A 19,739-nucleotide genomic window follows, 5' to 3' on the forward strand; every position below is an offset into this window, starting at 1 on the left:
GCAGTTCTTTCAGAGGACTGCATGAAAAGGATCAGATAGTCACTATTTTACTAATATAGGCTAATATCTTAATTAGTTACTGCTTTCTTCAGACACACACACACATTTAATATATACAGGGAGAGGACTTGCAAAAACTATGGATGTTATCATGGTGCAAAAAAGTTTCACCACTGTGAGAAAGGACACAAAGTAGAGAACTCCAAATCCATATCAGGCTATACCAGGCAGATGAAGTAGGTACCATGTTCAAATAAATGCCATGTTAATCAGGTCAGTAAAGAGAAGAAAAATTAAAAATGCAAGACAACTTCTGCCCTGGGATAGTAAAAAATTCATTTTCTTCTCCTTTGGAAGTGTGTATTTCCTTCATCTTGCTTTTTTAAAAAATAAATGTCTTCTGGGGCTTTGCCCGTGCCCAGATCTGGTATGTTACTCTTGTCTGTTCCAAGGCCCGGGTAACTTAATATATATAATCCCACTTGAATGGTACACCTGCCAAAAAGGTATGTTTGGATGACTCAGGAGGGCTCCCAGTCAGGTCACCTGCTTGTGGGAATGCTAATGCCAGCCTGAGACAGTGGGAGGCAAGACAAAACTGCAACCACTCCTTGTCCAAAACAACAGACTTCACTCAGAGTCAACTACACCAGTGTAACTACAGCCTAAATCAGTCCTCACTGTCTTCTGTACCCATCTTCCACACCAAGATGAAGAGGAAATGTATTTTAAGAAATAGCAAATATGAACAGGAAAGCAGAGTGGCAGGGGGATGACAKGGGACAATCTTCAGGACTGATGTGTATGAAGAACCAACTGTAATTTCATTACACTGTTGTGTTTCAGGTTACCCATTCATTTTAACAYACTGGCCTACACCAATCCTGTGAGTTTTGAGTACCATTGTCATGCTGGGTTAGTCTTGTAGGCCCTCAGATTACGTATCCACAGAAATAAAAACCTTAAATCCTCACAATTAACACACCTGCATCATAGSTACCTGGACTTGATCAAATCCAAAACTGTGCAACTGAAAGTAAAAAAATCATTTACATTTGGGATCTCATTGGTATTTTATTTCCTCAGTCAGAACAGTGAACAGGACAAATCTCATCTCACAAATTTTGATACAMTTGTTCTAATAGATGGCAGAGAATATTCAAGGAGCTCTATATTGTAAGATCCCTTTATTCCATTTACAATAAGCCTTCTAAACTGACCCAAATCACACCAAGAGCAARTGTCACACACTTCTGATGGAAAATATATTTTTTCCAAAGCAGGAAAACCCAATATAAGATTTTATCTTTCCCATTTTCTTTTTATTCTGTCCACTTATGGGTGGCTAAGAAACTTSCCCACAGCAATATATTTTGTTGCTCATAAAGTGGAAGATCCCAGGCACTGTAGATGCTTCATGCAACTTTCCAGTGGAATATATTAAAAGAAGATGCAAGAACATGTAGGATGAAATGCAAATTTAAATCAACCTGRTCAGTAAACATTTATTGAACTATTTCAAGTATGTGACCTCAGCCAATGGACCTTTCTCTGCCTACAATATTCTGCTTCATTTTTAAAAACTATCTGTAATGAATGACAATGGCAATGCACTTTTAGGTACGGAAGGCTTATTTATTAGGCATTGTTGTGTGTTTTTTTCTTTGTTGTTGTTGTTGTTGTTGTGATGCTTTTTAAAGGAGCTTAAAAATCCGACTTGGTCTCATTTGTTTGGACTTACATTAGATAGGCTGTTCGGTGATAACCTGGTGTCACAGGTCTCTGGAGAGGCTCATCTATACTCTGACGGACACCAGCAAATTGCTTCTTCTTAGTTTTTGGAGTGTGAGTCATTATCTGATACACAGGAAACGAAGAAAAAAAAATGCAGTGGAAAAACAGGTATCTGAAGCCATAGAGAAAATACTACAGAAACACTGCAGCAGAAACTAAATTGCATTCTGGTGTAACTGGATAAAACTGCCTGGAATCACTGTAGGCTCTTCCATGACATCTTCTCTTAGGTCACTTTGCCACCATCCGAATTCTGGACTCTGGAATCCAGAAGGCATACAGTCACATTTATAATAGAATGGATTGGATTGGAAAGGTTCTTAAAGATCATCCAGTTCCAACCCCCCTGCTGTGGGCAGGGACACCTTCCACTACATYAGGTCACTTAAAGYCTCATCCAACCWGGCCTCAAACATTYCCAGGAATGGGGCARCCACAGCTTCTCACAGTGCCTCACCAACCTCACGGGGAAGAATTTTTTCATTATATCCAATCTAACCTACTATCAGTTTGAAGCCATTCTCCCTTGTCCTATCATGACATGCCCTTGGGTAAAAGTCCCTCTCCAGCTTTCTTGTAGCCCCTTTTAGGACTGAAAGTCCACAATAAAGTCTCCCTGGAGCCTGCTCTCCTCCAGGCTGAATACCCGACTCTTTAAGCCTATTTTCACAGGAGAGGTGCTCCAGCCCTCTAAATATCTCAAATTAGTCACAGCACASTAAATGGCATTCATACAAACTTCATGCTTTTTTACTTAATAGCTTTTTGCTGCTTGAAGTAAGACAGACAATAGTTGATCCGGCACAACGCCTGCAGGAGCAGTTGACTTTTCAACTTCTCTTTTTGCTAATACAATTTCAGACCAGCAGAGTGTTCCAGTATTAACCTGCTAAGCACTTTGCTTTGTGTGCTCACAGACTCACTGATGGAGCACYAGAACCCTAAGGCTGCCTGTAGCTTATTATTAAGCCACAGCCTGACCACCCCCTGTGAAAGGGTAACTCCTTTCCCACATTGGTTCTGCTTCTCCTGAGSAGCAGCTCATACACAGACTGTAAAGAACTGCTCTGCAGGTAGCACCTGGCTCTTCAAGCAACAAATTCAAGAAAGTGGTGAAACTACTGAAATGAAACATTTAACCCAGTAAACTAATTTATTTCAAGATTCTAAGGAGTAGTACTCACTCCCAAGTACTCAGTTGTTAGCAGTTTCTCTCCTGAAAGCTCTCCCAGCTGTGGCAGCAAAACCTCATCTTTRTCCAGATCAGGCTCCAGCACATCACGGTCCTCCTGCAATGGCAATAAGAAACTCAGGTTTGCAAGGAAGCTTTAAAGCTGGTAATATGGGGCTAGTATAAAAATCTTGGAATCGGTATTTCAGGATACAAATATCGTACAAGGGAATGATCCTCTCTTGATTTTATTTCACAAACCCCAAGTGTAATCAACTGAAAGCAAAAAGTAACAAGAATCTGCTCTCCTGTGCCTCTTTCTAGAATAATTGGGGTGATTCATCTTTCATGGAAGCTCTGCAGCTTCCACAGATCAAAAAGCCAGGAAATGTTAAAGTTTGAGGGATTCCTYCAGCAAACCAAAACCATTAGTACAAGAACAAGACAGTGCTTTTGCTTGTGTTTTGCTACTAAAAAGAATTCTGTTCTGTCCTGCACAAGATATCCTAAGACAGACCCACTCCAGATGATGAAAATGTTCTTTGCTTTTGAAACAGGTTGTGACAGTAAATGTAAATGACTGTCAAAAACAGCAAATGAGAAAAGGAATTGTTCCAAAAAAGTATATTGAAATAGCTACGTAGAGAGCCTGGCATAAATTCCATTAAAAACAAAGGCCACTGGATTCTGATGAGCTCTAGACACAATAAAAATGAAAAGTTTCATTTTAGTGAGATGAAGAGTCAGTTTTAAATAGTCAAAATCAGCTCTTAATTACCTGGAAAGCTGGGTATGTGTAAAAAATAACCCAGATAAAGGAAAAAGATGAACACATGTAGACTAGGTAACAATCACCTGTATCAAACAAAAAACAAACGCTCCCCAAAAAAACCTCCACATACTCCAACGCCCACCATATGCTGTATTTTGATGTGGGCAGAAAAACTTGCAAAGATGAGCTCAATAAACAGGTCTGGTGGGATTTTTGTTTGTAAATGCAGCCAATCCTGCTCCCTGACATTATTTAACCTACCAGGTGAGCGAGCTGTAAGTGTCCCTCCTCTGTCTCCTTGTAYGAAACAAGGACTTTTTGCCCAGTGTGCCATCACTCCACTGCTGAAAGAACACAATTGSTGCCCTGTTCACCACTGCTCAGGGGCTGCAGCAGATGTTGGCAGCAAAGCCCTTTAAGGCAATGGCTCAAAGCCCTATGATTAAGTTCTTTCTTTTGATGTACTCTCTRGCTGAAGTGTATTTTCACACGGCAGCTCTCTGATTTTATTGCCAGGTGCTGAGTGACGGTGGATCAGAGAGTGTCTGATAAATCCTCACTGTAGAGTCACTTCACACACCACCAGCTTGTAACTAAACTTTTGAATTAGAGCTACAATATCACATTTTCACTTTTACAAGCAGCTTTTCAAGATGGTCCAAGWCAAATAAAAAGCAAATGCAAAGATCAAATACTGAAGATAAATTACGTTAGTATTTAACAGACCAGTCAAGAGAATATTAAGCACTAGGAAACACACACTGTGGCTGTGGGTGTCAACACACCCCAGAAGGCTGACATCTCAAGGCTGGCTATGTACTCCAGRAGCCAGTGCATCCTAAGCTCCACAATAGTTAATTTAAAGCTCACCAGACAAACCCAAAAGCCAATTTATTTCTGAATAACAGTACCCACACAGACATTTTTTATATGGTTATATGCTCCAGAGTCACACGGTACAGAATCTTAAATTTCTAAGTGCATGATGCCCTTAGAAATCCCAGAATTTTCCTCAAACAGGCTCAACTGCATCTTGGCCACAGTGTTTAGGAGAAAAGAGTCATTACCACAAGATCTGCTCAAAGCCAGGAGAGAATTCATCAACTCTAAACTAAACACAGATTAAAGCAAAGAAAYGCCATGAAAAGTAACAGCCCTGGGAACATTTGCATGCTCTTGTAAACAATAAAAGCTGGAGCAAAACCTGCAAATTAAGGCTGCATAAGAGTGTCTTTTTGTGGTTTCGTAAGTTGTTAAAGAATAAATAAAGGTATTGAGCAACAAATTCTAACATCAGYAAGCAGTCTGAAAGCATGTCACTAAATTGGCAAAATTGGCAATATATGGACATATTCTGAAATACATTCATTCCGTAGTAGTTTAAAAGTTACATAAAAGCAAGACTTTTGATAAAATTTTCCAAAACTTTCTGTTGCCAGATCACAACATCAGATGTTATCACAGAATGCCATTGAGAACAATAACTCACTGCAATTTCAAAATACAAAAGCATTGAGGTAGTGAGTCAACAAATCTTTGTTTATTTAACGAAGTAACAACATTTTGTATTATTGCCATGATATTTGTAAATATATTTTCTAACCTGAGGGACTAAGAAATCAGACATCTTTGTAGCAAAACAGAATTATAGTTCCCAGCAGCAATAAGGATTTAGAATGTGTTGCAATTCATGTTACACTAAAAACAGTTTCAAATGGGGCTTTTCTTTTTAATATAATGGCGAAGCTAATGAAAATTTGGAATTGGACACTTCTCTGTTTTAAAAACCTACTGTTATTTTTTTGAGTCAAATAATAAGAAATGCCAGAAGTCCATTTTAATCACATGATGGTCAAGTGGGAAAAAYGCCTTTCAAAAGGATTTGACCTAGAGCCTTGGCTGGGGTTGTGAGCAGCAGCAACTCATCTCGGGGGTATGACTGAACAGGAGAATTCACCTTCCTTTCATTCCCAAGAACAGGTAAAGTGATGGAAGTGTTCAACATCATGCAATTCAATGCCACATCTTTCAGGAAGGAGTTCCTTATCTATGTGTTTTCCCAAAAAACACAGTATCCTTTAAAAAAGTATACTTAAGTTCAAGCAAAAGTATTATCCCCTTGGATTCTCATGATACACCCAAGACATTCTAAGCCTTGAAACAACAGTTAGAGGATATTCAGCATTTTAAGCAAAGGGAAGTTTTAATGATTAATCTCCAGGAATCTCATCTTGCATGACAAGCATTGATTTTGCGTTGGAGGAGTGYAAAGATTATCAAAAACTGACTTCAGGACTGCAGGAAATGGAGCAACTACAATAATCTAATCCTAATTGGAAAAAAAAAGTTTAATGTGCTCCCTTAGAATAAAAAGGGGAGAGCTGATTGGTAAATAAAACTTCTTTGTAGCTCTAAAATTAGAATTTCCACACAGCTCTAATTTTAGGCACAGTCACAAGGGTGATTAGTTCCCATGTTCACCTCCTATTGTGCCACAACACAGAAACTGGATAAATAATCCAACCAGTGCAAGGCTTCCCTGGACACGGCCAGTCAAAGGCTGGATCCTGCAAGGTGCTGCACCCCACAGCAGCTGAGAGTACACCACACCTGTTACAGTTGGGATATTTATGTTTTCATCTGCTCTCAAAATATAAGAGGGTCCATGTGCACTAGAAAATGCACTCAGTCATGCTGCAGTAACAGGATAAGTTTTAGATTTGGTTTTCCCCAGTCACTGTCATTCCCATTAATGCACAAACAGCTACTACAACGTGGACACAACTGACTTAGTTTTATGTGTCTTATTTGTTGGTTCAGGACAAAAACCTTACATTTTGTCTAAAAACATGATTTTGAGTAAATATGCTCTCCAGTAACACGTGTAATAGAAGAACATTTTGTAATTCACTAACTCTCCATGTCACAGCCTTCTTCAGGGCACAACACGTGCTATGAATGTATGTGCACACACACACACCCCTAAGTATGCACAAATACTCCTCCCAGGACATCTACCAGAGCTGTTCTTTGAAATTTCTCAAGCAAGGCTTCTCAATAAAATAAAAATGCAATGAGGTAGATTTCCTTTTAAAAAATTCCCACATAACTGCTGACACTGTATTTTCAGGCCCCCACTGTGCACTTATGGTGATGCAAAAACGGCAACACCASCAGTGAAGACTGGGTATAACATTTCCGTCACATGATTCACATCTTGCTTAGCTTGTTAATTTTAGTGAAATTTATTAAATTAATTTCAGAGTTTCTAAACAGCAAACAAAGTCACACCCTGAACAGATTATGATACCTTAAAAAAAGAGTGACAACTTGTTTATAAACTGTTCTGGTAACATACTATTCATTTGCTTCCTTTTTTTTTTTTTCTTAACTGCACCCAATGGGTCTGCTTGAAAGCAAGATTTCTACTGCTGCAGTAACTCCTCATCTCTTCACCTATGTCAAGCTATAATCCTTTAGTTATCACAGAGGTGGTACGTTACCAGAGTAAGAGTAGGACTTGAAATAAAGAAAAGGTAATGGAAACATATCAAATTTTCTTGTTAATGCAAAAATATTTAAGCAAAATCAAATGCAAAACCAACCAAAAAAACAAAGTCTGGTTTATCGACACAAATATTTTCTTTCTAGAAGGTTCAARATTTTTCTGAAAGATGTCAGAAAACCTTTACACTTACATCCTCATCCTCCTCTTCCTCTTCATCCTCAGACACAATACTATTGAATGGCTCTTCTAGAAAGGAGCAAAACAAAATTATGTCAGTTAAGTTGCACGTGTACTGCTTAACAGAATCTCATTATTACTCCATTTTTACAAGAGCAAGATTTAACCTGTTTCTCATATTGGAATGTCTTCTTCAGGACAACTATTGGAATACTTTGATCCTACAAGCATTCTAGAAATCACTGAACTCAATATTTTGGAAAATGGCAGAAATTCTGGAACAGTTATTTTCTCATAAGATCCACAATTATGTCTCACTGCATTTACCAAGAAGACTTGAACAACAGTGTGTGCACTCACCAATTTGTCTAGTTTTCAATTTTTTTTTAATAAGAGACTCTACTTCTCCCTACAAATACTTTTGCTTTTGTGCATGAAAAGTTAGTAATCAWGCAGAATACTTATTTTAAATTTTGGACAAAATTATTTCCTCAAGAAAAAAGTGGCCAAGTTTATGGTGGAAATCTAAACACACAACTTGTACTCATCAACTACTCAAATAAAACTTCTTAAAAGTACCATTGTCAGGTAGAGAAGGAGTGGTTCTATAACCTTGAAGAACAAATATTGTATAGTGGCAATACAGTGCTTAAATAGTTTATTTGTTCTTTTACAAGCTAGAATTGTAATTCAGGGCTGTGTTCTCTTTCCAAAAGCCAGAGAGCAGTTCAACTTGTTCTATGTTTATTGTACCAAAAGAATCAAACAGAATTAATCTCCTTTTCATTATTTGCTTTCTCTTCTCTTTCTTCAGTCTTCCTTTCAGTCACRGGCAACAGAAAATGGAACAAATATTTCACCTTCTCTGTCGGTATTAACAGCATCTACAACTCCTGTGACCCATCAACATACTCTTCAAAAAGGATGCTCTCTACTCCCTATTCAGGATAAGCCATTTCAGATAAAGTGACACCTCAGTAGAGCAGAAGATGAGCTCAGACAGACCCTAAATCCTGTTTTATAAATTTCAACAATATTTTTGCAGTTGRCAGCAGTCTCTCATTACCATCAGACCACCAGTATGAAAGAAAACAGTCAAGGTAATTTTATTTATGGTYCCAAAACTTTGGAATTGAGACTTATTCAGCCTTTCATTTCTTCTTTATTACTACAAAATAAAGGAAATTTTAAAATACATGACATTCAAATCCTGACAYTCACTATTCACCATCTCTCAGACCATCACCCTATTGTTATTCTTTGAGGATTCTAATGACAAGTAAAATAATGAGCTTTTTTATGGCTTTTGTGAAAGACTTAAAGCTCTGATAGTTGCATGTRTTCTGACCTGAATTGAGTTGCTTGATAACAAATTCCATCTGTCGAACCATCTCTTCATTTCTTTCCTTGATAAAGCAGCGCAGAATTTCTTCCATTCCCTGGGTATAGCAGAAAACACTGATAGATGAGTATTTCATGTGACCACAGTGACAGAGTTCTGTTAGCTAACATATTTTTTTGGGGGGTCAGGAAAACCAGAAGCAAACCACCATGTCCAACTCCAAAGGCTGCACAGACAAAAGAAATACACTCTCTAGACTACTTTGAAGGTTGAACAGAGACATGTCCATGATGAACAGCAAATTTTTACAATAGATCTGCTGCTTTTGCCTTCTGAATTCATACACAATACTCCTCAGAAAAGGATAAAATTTGCATCCACAGAGACAACAGTGCAAGAGATTCAGAGTAGGAAAGCAATAAGCAGAACCACCTTTGACTTTAAACCTGGTCTCTCTCTTTATGGCCCCTTACAGGCTTGATGTCGTGTCTTTAATCATTTAAGATCACTTTCAATCCTCTGTGCTCTGTGAGGTAGAACATCTGAAAACAATTACATCTGCATAACTCTCTGTGTTAGTTCTTAGGATACAAAGACATGCTGCTATTCCAGGAGMAGCTTCCTCACAGAAATTGAGACACAGTCAATACCATTAGACTGACTTTCAAAGGAATTCAATTCCTAGTTCTGAAACCTTCCTCCTGCTCCTTCCCCAAATGGCCATGTCTATACTAGGCAAAAGGAAAAGCAGAAAGAACAACTCCTCCTTTTAGTGGCTACTCACAGGTGCAGAATGAGCTACCAAAGGTGAAGAAGTAGCAGATGAGATGAAAGCATCTCCTGTGCCACAAAGAGTCTACAAAATGCTAGAAGGACACACTATTCTAAAATAACACCTTTCTTTTATAATTCACACAGAATCCTTCACACTACTGGGYTCCACTCGCAGGAAAAGATCAGAGAACAGGACAAAAGTGTTTGAGACATACATTCATACTTGCCTGAGGAAGTATGGGAAGGGGGAGGGACTCTTGTGGGTTCCCTTCTCARAATGCCCTGGCTCCCAGCTCACAGCCCTGCTGTGCCCTGCTCAGCAGGTCCCTGTCTGGGCCATCTCTGGCAGAGGTGTGGATTTTCATGCTATGCAAAGCAGCACTTCTTACCATTGCTTTGGCTTCTTCTCGGACAGAAGGGATGGCCAGGATACTGTACAGTACTCCATTCACATATGACTGGATCTAAGAGRAAGAAATAGTCATACCATGAAGAAAAACTTTTACATTCATCCCAGCCGACTACAAGCAAAATGTAAGAATGAAAGTGCAGAACAATTATAGTYCAAAGAGTTTAACCAGGCTAGACTTGCAAAAATTCCCACTTGGGAAGCAGAGAACTCTTAGGATGCAAATGTACTGTGATATGGTTATCTAAACCAGTATGCTTGCATGACAATTTCCAAACAGCCTCCCTGCTTCTGATAATGTATTCTTGCAAACTGACCTAGCCATAAGAAAAAAAAAATAAAGAAAAGAGAGAAAAGCAGAAAAAAAAGGTTAGTTTCTGACAAACACTAGTGGAAGAACAAAAAACAGTACAAAGAACAGGGAAAAGACCCTGCCAGCATGAACTCAATACAGGCTTCAAGCATTGTAGCCTTAGGCAGGATGATAAAGCCAAACCAGCTTCAAACATCCTCTCACTCTGCTGCCTGTTACTGTCCCTCAGGAGAGGAAAAAAACCTGCCAGCATAAAAGCTCTGAATTATTGGCTAGTGAAAGCCACCAGATGTTAAAACTAGTTTTACCAGTACTTATGTGACCCTTTCTACCGGCCAGTTACTCTTGGAGCAYTAGGATTTTCAGTCATCCTTTGTTTTCACCTTTGGAAAAATGAACAATGAGCAGGCCTGGGAGCAAGAAAAGCCAGGGAAGGTAAGGGACTTACAGGAAGGTAAGGGATTTACACAAGGATTCCACAGCTTCTCATGAGGGTCTCCTCACAYCCAAGAGCACTGTCTTCCACTTTAGACTTTGGTAATAAAACTTTTGCCAAACTAAATGCAAACTACATTGTAAAAATGAACCCTCTGASAGAAATTTCAAAGTCATTTTAAGGCACAGACTTCAACAGTATGGCAGCATTTTCTAATCATTTCAGTCCAAGCATTCTTAAAACTACAGCAAATGTGTTTCTCTGCACCTGATGTTTTTGCATAATGGAYTTACATCATGCATTGTTCATCTCAAGAACAAGTTAAGCTTTAGGTGATTTGGTGCACGACATTTATACAGCATCAGAAACTGCAATCAAGRCACATGGACTGCATGATAACTGCATCTAAAAGCTGCCACTCTTAGCTGCCAACATTTGTTAAAGGAAGACCTATTTCTGTCTAGAAAAACCACTACTCAATGAAACAAAATTTACATATTTGTGAATTTTAGAAAAAAATCATACAACTTAATTACATGAAGGCCTAATAAAGGARACAAAACCAATTCACTTTTTTCCATTTTTCCCTTTCTTGTTTTTTTTTGTCTTTCAATTTTCTATCCACATTTTCATTAACCCAGAGTTTGCTGTACAAATACCTTAGGATTCTCATGGCCAAGAAGCTCAGAAAGAACTTTGAGCACGTCGTTTGGGATCCTTGCACACATTTCCTTCCCTGCAAAGGCAGAATACATAAATATACTTGAAAAAAAATATAACAGATCAGAGCAAGTTTCTTTCTTACTTTTTAGAGTCACTATCAAACATAATTTGCCCAGAGCAATACTGTTCCTTGTCCCTGACTAATGCTGCTCAGCATAACTGAGTTGAAGTCAGTGAAGTTACTCTGGGTTTATGCAGTTGTAATCTTGGAAAGGATGAAACAGAAAGGTGATTAAAAAAATTAACAAAGGCTTTTTTTTTTTTTCTTACAACAACCAGAGGATTTTTCACCCTTACTTTCCTTTTTAAAAGGAAATTTACTTTAAGCTCTTTTTAAATCTCTTGGACACAGACTGGCTCTTATTTTCTTGGGGGGAATCTCTGCATTGCGGAAGTGAAGGGAAGGTGAAGGTTAAACTCATCAYCATTAGTCCTCAACCCAGTTCTTCCTGTTTATGAAGAAATCTCYTACACAGAGTGAGTAAGTGGACACAAATTGTTCTTTGAAAAGTAGGCCTGGAATGTAGCAATAGCACCCTTCACATACTAATATGAAAAATAGTCAAATCTTATAGGGTTCCATTGCTTAATTCTTTAGATTTTGRTGAAGCTAAGTTTCATAATTGGGATTTTTGGGAAAAGAAATCTGCTCAAAAGCATTGGTTAAAACATTCAAATATCTCTGATTGTGGTCCTTTCTACTGATAATAGGCACTTGAAAGAATCCTGGTATAACAAGATAAAAAAAGAGTCACAACCTTCCCTATCTRTTTCTTGGAATAAGGTTGTAATTCAAAATAAAAGACACCTGCACTTCGCAGACAAAGATTCATGAGCAAGGCAGCACAATACTCCAGGGTGTAATCAGACAGGCAATCTGTGTCTGTTAGAACATCAACCAGCCAGAAAATGAGCCCATCTTTGATCATTGCCGTCTGCAGTGTACGCCTAGGATTAAAAACAAAATCAGATCACAAATCACTAAKGTCAGATCAAAACATAAATAGCTTTCAAATAGTTATAGAAAGTATAAGCACGTTAAAAATACACTAGCCTGCCAAAAAAAAAGAAATCCCTAAACTACTCATTTTGGCAGAATAATTAAACCAAGTAATTAACAAAGCCTGAAGAAATTGAAGATGCAGATTCCCATATGGTTAGAGGACTAAAACATTGTTGGATAGATTGGGGGGTTGTCTTTTATTTTGGTCTTTTTAAACCTGTGAACTGTTAAGATAAATTTCTTCATTGTTTTCCAAGGCTTCTTACTCCAGCTTAAATGGCATTTTCAATTGTCTTTTAAAATTGGTTTAAAAAGCCAGCTACACACAACAGATCCATAAAACAAATTAATTACTTCTTCTGTCACAGGTAGCCAAAGCACAGCAGCACTTTTGTACTGTTGATTTGACARATGAGGTTTTTTGCTTGAACATATTTTCACTTTTCTCTAGAGATTCTTAAATCTCATTCTCTTTTAACTCAACTTGTAATTGCCCTTGGAAAATATGCTGAGCAAAATTCCAGCTGGCCAACTGTAACCTACAACAGAAATTCCACAAAAAAAATTACAAAAAAAAAATGATACTTGTAGAAAAGTCTTGCTGAAGAGCAGCATTTTTAGTAACATTATTTCCAAGAGGCATAAAATTTAAATTGCAAACATCAAAGCAGGTATTTTCCTGGTTTTACTCCTGAAAGCTCGTATATTTTCTCAGTGCTAGATATTGCAGCAGGTCTATGGCACGGACTAGGCAAAACAAGGGAGCATCTGACCACACATTTAAAGAATTTTGCTCATGTCAAGTATCTGGAATTAACCTTCTGTAAGATTGTTACTTTTTAGAAAGTAAAAAACTTCAAAATTTTCAGCATTTCTCCTGAATACTGTGAAAATAGAGTCCCCAGGATCATATTTATTTGATAAATTGAGCAACATCGTGCCCTTTACTGCTTTTTCATATTTCTTTTGAGGTGGCCATTTGAGTCAGACTGCTAATGCAAAAGTAARACACAAGACAGCCCATGCACAGACAGCACCAGGAAAGAGGGTCAACAGGATAAAGATGAAATCCCTGAAAAATGTTTGCAGAAAGGATAATGAAAACCTTATGCTCTGGAAAGTAACACAGCCCTTTTTTCTATGTAGGATCSTCAGAACTTTCTACATTAAAATTTTCACTTTCTTCAGTTAAGGAACACATATAAAGCACACAAGGTTGTGGCAGGAGATGCACATTTACTTGAGCCTTGACAGCTGGTAGGAAGTCAGGTTAATTCAGTCAGCAARACTGAGTTCTCCTCCATAATAAGTGACATTGCTTTCATCAGCCATAAGGGCTTCTGATGATTGTTATGGGAAAATCAAGTGCTCTTCTTTCCTCYCTGAACAGAGCCTAACTAGCCTGCATTTCCTCTCCTGCTGTCACCACCACACGCTGTGCTTTCATCACCTGAGGCTGAATTTCTGCAGAGCCCCCAGAACATTCTCCCATGTAAGCGAATCCTTGTCTTCAGCTTTCAGTCTGTCCTCCAGCATTCGCAGCACTGTTGGGTTCTGAGAAAGGTAGCCACGACCTGGTGCAAAAAGYGATGAAAGAACAGATGCTGAGATAGCAGCTATGACAGAAAAGCTCCCTCTCYTTGGAAAAGTAAGCAGGATTGACCTCAGTTTCCTCTTGACAAGCCACAATCTTGTGCCAAGACCCAAACAAACCTGCACAAAGTTGTGYAGCAGACCAGTTGCATTCAATACAGACACTTGAGGTTTAGACATGCACACTTGCCAAATTAGTACCACACAGAATCCACTGTTAGTACATGCTTTCTGATCTAACAGTTTTGTTAGAAAAGAGTAAAGAAAAGAGATGTCYAAGGAGCTTGGGAAAGTCAGGTGCCCTCCTGCTACTTTAAATGAGATTTCAACTCCTAGCAATACTCCTAGCAATACTCCAAAACAGAAGCAAACCAAAGGCTAATTTGGGACAGGCAGAGAAATGAAGCCGGATATATATGCATCTAGACAGTCAGCAGTGATGCACAAAGATTTATCCAGGTGAGGACCAGGAAAATGCAGGAGCAGCCACAGTAGCTAATGCTGCACAGCCTGGTAGCAGATCTGCCTACAGGACCCCTAAYTAATGGGGACTTTTTCTTTTTAATCCTCACAGAGACAGAAGACTGTATTGAAGGCAGTATCTGAGTAAGTTCCAACAAAGATCACAMGTCATCAGAACAAGTCAGAAATGCTGAATATACAGAGACAAAATGAAAATTTTTCAGATATTGAAAAGCTGTTTTGAACGCATGCAATAAAAGATACTGAATCCCTAGAAAAAGGGCACAAATARGGCTCTAAATTTCCACATGCACTGACATGCACTTGTGAAGCACCAATAAGAGAGCATTACATGAAAATGCTGTCTTATTTTTTGCAGAGAATCTTTTACCTTCTATCAGTGAAGCAAAAGCATTGATGAGCCTTGCCATATACTGTCTGACTACCTCACTCTTAGAATATAATAATTGCAGGACGCTTCTCTGAAATAGAAAGCAAATGTTAATAAACCACAAAGAAGGAAAACACAGAAGTTAGTCTTCTACAATGTTCTAAAAACTTACACACCAAAAAAATCCCTTTGGATGCATATTGATTTGTCAATGTGATATAKAATTTCTTTTTTTATTGGCAGAGGGCTGAAGGAGAGATGGAAAATGGACAAATAGGCAAATTACAGCTTCTCAGCTGAATGGTTAAAACACCATTAAGCTCTACAGTGTGGAGTTATAATGAGTTATATGAAAGTTATAACACAATCTGGTTAAAGCCTGGTGCCTAAAATTAATATTCAGTCAGTGAAAAAAAAAATCCCCCAAGCAAACAACTTAGTTTTGCTAATGAACTTAAGTGCAGAAATATGACCTGAATATAAATTCTTTTCTTTGACAACCAAGAGTGTGGGAAGCAGCTCAGTAACTTATGAACACCACCACACTGCAATTATTTCTAATCTGTTTTATTTCAGGCATTACTTACAACTTCTCTCTTACAGAAATTTACGAGGAAGAAAATAGATGATTGATTTAATAATCCTCTATATTTCCTAGTAGTACAAGTGACTGTTGCAAAGACAATGAAGTCACAATGAACCAAGTACGCTCAGTGCCTCAAACTCCTGGGGAACTCAATTATGCACAAAATTCACTACAACCAATGAAAAAGTTGTGCTTTTGTTAGCAACAGTACTGRATTATCAGGGACTGAAACAACTTTTCAAAACCAACACACCAGCAATTCTCCTTTCTAAAGAAAGGTCCCAATCCACCTCAAATTCACAGAAACATGGCTGACCACGTTACTGCAGCTGCACAATGACGTATTCCATAGCAATCTGGAACGGAAGTCTTAATCTAGTTCTTATCTTAGATCAATGAAATGAATTGAGTGTATTATTTAACAATACACAATCACTCAAATAGAGACATAGGATCTGATAAACAAGATGTAAAGGACCTTAGGCTTTGGTTCAGCTCACAGAAATTAAGCACAGAGAGGTGATAAATTTCCATTCGTCTWCAAGAACTGTGCTTACACTAAGAGCTCTTGTAATGAAAAGCTTTGCCATCAACATTTAAAGACTGGCATGCAGAARCTAAATGTACCACCTGATTTTGGCACTACTACCTTTTTTTTTTTTCTCTCCTACCAGAGAGCAATAAAATTTTACAATCAGCACTTTATGAATACGAATGAGCAGTATCACACAGAAGTTGGATCACTGACAGTTCTTAGTTTCAAACTGACCTGACAGGTGCTGTGGCAGTCTAGGAGGTCATTACTGATGTAGGCTTGCATGACAGTGTCTCTCTGCTCTCCAGGATATGATGTTGTCAAGCGCTAAAATAAATAACAACAGAAACAAACAAGTGAAAAAAAAATCCAAAGAGCCAAAACTGTGGATTGATGACCCCTAGAGATTTTAAAGGTGCTGAGAAACCTCCATCATGGGGAGGAGGAATTCAACCTCAGTGATCTAAGGGAAAGAGWGGAAATGAACTGACCTGACCTCAGCTCCATGATCCGTTACAAAACTGTTACTTGGGAGCTGTCATCATTGTGCATACAGGAAGGACAYAGCATTGGTCCCATAAAGTTAAAAAAGCCCCTCTAATAGCTACAGATGTAGTACTTTTCTTAAACATCTGAGACAGAACACTGGGCTAGAAGTACCCCTGGTCAGACCAAAYGGATGTTTTTTAATGTGAAAATGGACACTGAAGCTTGATCAGAATTCCACTATTATCATTTTTCATGTCTGTCACTTTGAACCCATCAGCTTCCCTTTCAGCAGGAAAATGTAGCTTCCTGCTGTCACCTGTAATGTTTCTGAAATGTCATTACAGGATCCAAGTCAACSAAAAGGCAGGCTCCTGTAAAACACCCTGATTATAAAAGAAAACTGGTGATTAGAGTTGGGTATGTCTTGGATGTTTATATATTTGTAAAAAATATGTGTATAAGTATATATATAAAGTATATATAATAATGTATTTATATAAATGTAAACCAAAAAGATATATGGAAAAAGGAACTACCTAAAACAACAAATCATTTGAAAATACATCAGAAATTATTTCCACTGAATATCTCAGAAATCTGGGAATTCCTCATGTGATGAATTTGTTACACTACAAACAGACACCTCCTGCCTGGGCTGCCTTCATTATCTCAAGAGCCTTAGCAAGCATCACCTAGAGAAGGTGCCTGGGATGATGCACTCATGATCAGCACAACCATCTTGTTTGCAAAATGGATCTGAGTTCTGGACCCCTGTCCTTACCCAGCGCAGAGCCTGCAGTAGGAAGGCCTTGAGACGATCATTCCCTGTAACCAAATCTTTCTTCAGCTTCTCATAATCCAAAGAAGGCAACAATGGCACATCGTACATCTTCCTGAATGCAAACGGAAAAGACATTCATCAAAAYTCTCTCTCTCCTTGTTCAGTGCAGCTGATGTTACTGAGGTGAGAAGAGCCAAAACAGGAAGTGTGCTTCGGGAAAAGAGCTTCCACATTTTCACACTTTTGTTACTTTTATTACCTCTATAGTGTTAGAACAGACTTGTTTACCTTGGGGTTATTTTTTAACTATGGATGCAGCTCCCTTACCATCATAACTTGCAGACAGTAAACTGACAACCAGCCAGTGGATGATCTGGGATTTTTACTGGCACAGAACAGTACAGTAATATCCTTTTTTTTCCCTCCCCTGCTGGATCACAAGGGCATGAGGGCAGCAGCTTGTGGCTCCTGACAGTTAAAAACAGATGCAGTAAAAAGCTGCAGCTCCAACTCCACCTCTAAGGCCTCATGCACACAGAAATATCTTCTCCAAGGCAAAGGTGGGGTGGGCTGAATGGATTTTTACAGGCTGGAGTATGCTAGCTTAACATGAGACTTAATACAGGACCACTTTCTGTACATCACTATCTTGCTATTTTAAGATTTAACACTGCAATAGAAGTTTCTCTTAAGAAAACTACTTCCAATCAACGTTTTAATCTTAATATTTAAATATAATCCACTGAAATGTTTTAACATCTTCCCATCCTACCACTTTACGAAACAAATTTTATATCCTATGTAAAATTGCCCCCTTATCTTGTAAACAACAGGATAAAAACAGTGTCTCAAAAATTTAATAAAAGTTCACCTTAAATATACCATCTCTATTCAATATTATAAGCCAAAATTTATTAAGCCAGTCACTGAAAAACTGAAGTTGAAGCAGCCAAAAATCCATATTAGTGATTCCCACTTTTCCTGGATTTGTGAGAATCAAACCAATTACAACAACAGGACTGAAATATGCGGAAACAGAAAAATACAGCAACAACCTCACAGGTGTGGAATGGCAGATTTACTGGATTAACAACATCCTGCTGAAATTAGAATGTCACTGAAGCTGCTCAGCAGAAGAACACAGATCACACAATATTTTAATGTTCACTGTGATGAGAGGAAGCACGGAGGAGGAGTGATTCCTGTTTGCAGACAAGTGGCACTGTGTACTTCAGTTTACAAACCCTTCCTCCTCTTCTCTACACAGAAATGAAGCTCAGCAAACAAATACTTACACAGAGGCTAAAGATGCTCTTAACAATGTGGAAGTCTGGATCACAAAAAGAAAGAAAAAAAAAGAAATTACAGCACATTAGTCCAAATTTCACATAATGTTACTAATGAGATCCACAGTGAATTCTTTCACTGAGGTTCTGCAGCTCTTTCCCTACAAAACCTGTGCTGTAAACCAGAAACAGCTAAAGAAAGAGCTCTTCAGTGTTTATCTTTCTCTTCCMTTAAAGTGTTTCACAAGTAAAAATCTCTTTTGTTATGATCTGGCTGTATTATCCTCACCCACATACTCCACAAATTATCTACACTTGAAGCATTTYAAAAAGTAATAATAAAAAATGAATAGAAACTGCTATCTGAAGCCCACTGARGAAGATGAAGAACTTGCTAAGCACATTCATAGACTCCATAAATTTTCATACCTTTAAAATTGCAATAATATTTCACTGGAGACCCAGCATGCATTCCTGCATTCAAATTTATTGTAATTCTTTGTTTCGACACTAACGTTATCAAGTGGCTGTTGCTACCAAAAGATATCCCTATATGTAATTATTAATATGTGAAGACAAGACTATGTATTCTAGTATGGAAAAAACCAATATGAAATAGGGTGCCATTTCTCAGTGGTTCTGCCTAGGATATTATCATTAAATCCTGGATWTTTCTCCTCTGATGCAGGGTGACACAGTGCTTATACAGGCACCACTACACAACAAGGAACAGCAACATCATATAAAAGTTCCACATGAAAGTTATCTGCTTCAGTAAACATTTTTTTTTGCTAGAGTTAATTGTAGTGAGCAAAGAAGCAGCAATGCTGGCATAAGAGTTATTCATGTGATGCATTCTGATGTCAACTTCATGCTGTAYTTGCAGAATATTCAATGTCACCTCTTTGTGCTGATCTCCTTGCTAAAATCTCTCATTACCACTTATGCCTGTAAAACTGGTCTTCTCTCCTAACCAAGCCTCTTTTAATGGGAGCTATATAATCAATGTCTATTATCTGATTTAAAATTGTGGGATTTAGAAGACAAAAAGCATGAAATACCATAGAGAATATTGAATTACGCCAACTGACATATTCTTGAATACACAATGTCATGGGTATCCTTGTAATATAAGGAACTGCTTTCTTACATGTGAAATAATCATATATGCACATTGGAAAGCGTTTCATATTA

At 38.1% G+C, this 19,739-nt stretch overlaps 1 protein-coding gene across 5 annotated transcripts in view; it reads right to left on the reverse strand.

Moving 5' to 3' along the window:
- The window catches only part of ARMC9 (armadillo repeat containing 9), a 59,436-nt gene that overhangs the window by 16,726 nt on the left and 22,971 nt on the right, over positions 1 to 19,739 (reverse strand). For 3 of the 5 annotated variants that reach the window (XM_057367180.1, XM_057367178.1, XM_057367177.1), the window contains 12 exons: positions 18,555 to 18,589; positions 17,260 to 17,371; positions 16,224 to 16,316; positions 14,869 to 14,959; positions 13,873 to 13,996; positions 12,228 to 12,367; positions 11,356 to 11,432; positions 9,928 to 10,002; positions 8,771 to 8,861; positions 7,436 to 7,491; positions 2,979 to 3,083; positions 1,742 to 1,857 (listed from right to left, as the gene is read on the reverse strand). In XM_057367180.1, the coding sequence (XP_057223163.1) occupies positions 1,742 to 1,857; positions 2,979 to 3,083; positions 7,436 to 7,491; positions 8,771 to 8,861; positions 9,928 to 10,002; positions 11,356 to 11,432; positions 12,228 to 12,367; positions 13,873 to 13,996; positions 14,869 to 14,959; positions 16,224 to 16,316; positions 17,260 to 17,371; positions 18,555 to 18,589 (1,115 nt within the window). Of the gene's footprint in view, positions 1 to 1,737; positions 1,858 to 1,892; positions 2,055 to 2,978; positions 3,084 to 7,435; positions 7,492 to 8,770; positions 8,862 to 9,927; positions 10,003 to 11,355; positions 11,433 to 12,227; positions 12,368 to 13,872; positions 13,997 to 14,868; positions 14,960 to 16,223; positions 16,317 to 17,259; positions 17,372 to 18,554; positions 18,590 to 19,739 lie in introns of those variants that run through there. The other 2 variants (XM_057367181.1, XM_057367182.1) reach the window with 2 other exon arrangements.

The sequence above is a fragment of the Malurus melanocephalus genome, unplaced genomic scaffold (genome assembly GCF_030028575.1).
Source record: "Malurus melanocephalus ecotype Western Australia unplaced genomic scaffold, MMel_1.1 scaffold_75, whole genome shotgun sequence".
Classification (NCBI taxonomy): domain Eukaryota; kingdom Metazoa; phylum Chordata; class Aves; order Passeriformes; family Maluridae; genus Malurus; species Malurus melanocephalus.